Source organism: Sinocyclocheilus anshuiensis, unplaced genomic scaffold, assembly GCF_001515605.1.
Source record: "Sinocyclocheilus anshuiensis isolate Anshui unplaced genomic scaffold, SAMN03320099.WGS_v1.1 scaffold482, whole genome shotgun sequence".
Lineage (NCBI taxonomy): Eukaryota > Metazoa > Chordata > Actinopteri > Cypriniformes > Cyprinidae > Sinocyclocheilus > Sinocyclocheilus anshuiensis.
This window is the reverse complement of record NW_015547676.1, coordinates 148,569-149,386: the sequence shown is the minus strand read 5'-3', so window position 1 is coordinate 149,386 and position 818 is coordinate 148,569. Positions and strand designations below refer to the sequence as shown.

General features: G+C 35.2%; 1 protein-coding gene across 2 annotated transcripts in view; it reads left to right on the top strand.

The window, feature by feature from the left end:
* LOC107703018 (schwannomin-interacting protein 1-like) overlaps positions 1–818 on the top strand; it is a 133,498-nt gene that overhangs the window by 112,330 nt on the left and 20,350 nt on the right. For both annotated transcript variants that reach the window (XM_016505508.1, XM_016505509.1), the window contains exon 3: positions 100–218. In XM_016505508.1, coding sequence (XP_016360994.1) covers positions 100–218 — 119 coding nt within the window. The remainder of the gene's footprint in view (positions 1–99; positions 219–818) is intronic.

Below are 818 nucleotides of genomic sequence, written 5' to 3'. Positions count from 1 at the left end.
TGTGTGTGTGTGTTGTTCATGCTCTTCGCATCTCACAGCTGCCATCTGCTGTTCTCTATGTGCACATCTTAAACTCGTCTTCTTGTGTTTCTGTCTCAGGCCCAGAAGAATGAGCGGGAGTCCATCCGGCAGAAGCTGGCGCTGGGCAGTTTCTTTGACGATGGGCCGGGAATCTACAGCAGCTGCAGCAAGAGCGGCAAACCCAGCCTGTCCTCACGGTCAGTAACAGCCCTCAAGCCTGCTGTCCTGACTAGAGAAATCATATGCTGCACTTCATATGTGCATAATATACACTAGAGTTCACACATTTCAGGTCATTAAGATTTTTTAATGATTATGAATGAAGTCTCTTCTGCTCACCAAGGCTGTATTTATTGAATCAAATATACATTTAAAACAGTGAAATATTGTTACAATGTAAAATCACAGTTTTCTATGTCAATATCTGTTAAAGTGTAATTTATTTCTGTGATGCGCAGCTGTATTTTCAGCATCATTACTCCAGTCTTCAGTGTCACATGATCTTCAGAAATCATAATAATATGCTGATTTGCTGCTCAACAAACATTTCTGATTATTATCAATGTTGAAAACAGTTGTGCTGCACAATATTTTTTTGTGGAAACTGTGATACATTATATTTTTCAGGATTCACAGCTAAATAGAAAGTTCAAAAATACAGCATTTATCTGAAAGAAAAAAATAAAGAAAAAAGCACTTTTGATCAGTTTAATGCATCCTTGTTGAATAAAACTATTATTATTAAATATTAATTTAATTAATATATATATATATATATATATATAATATGGTAAACA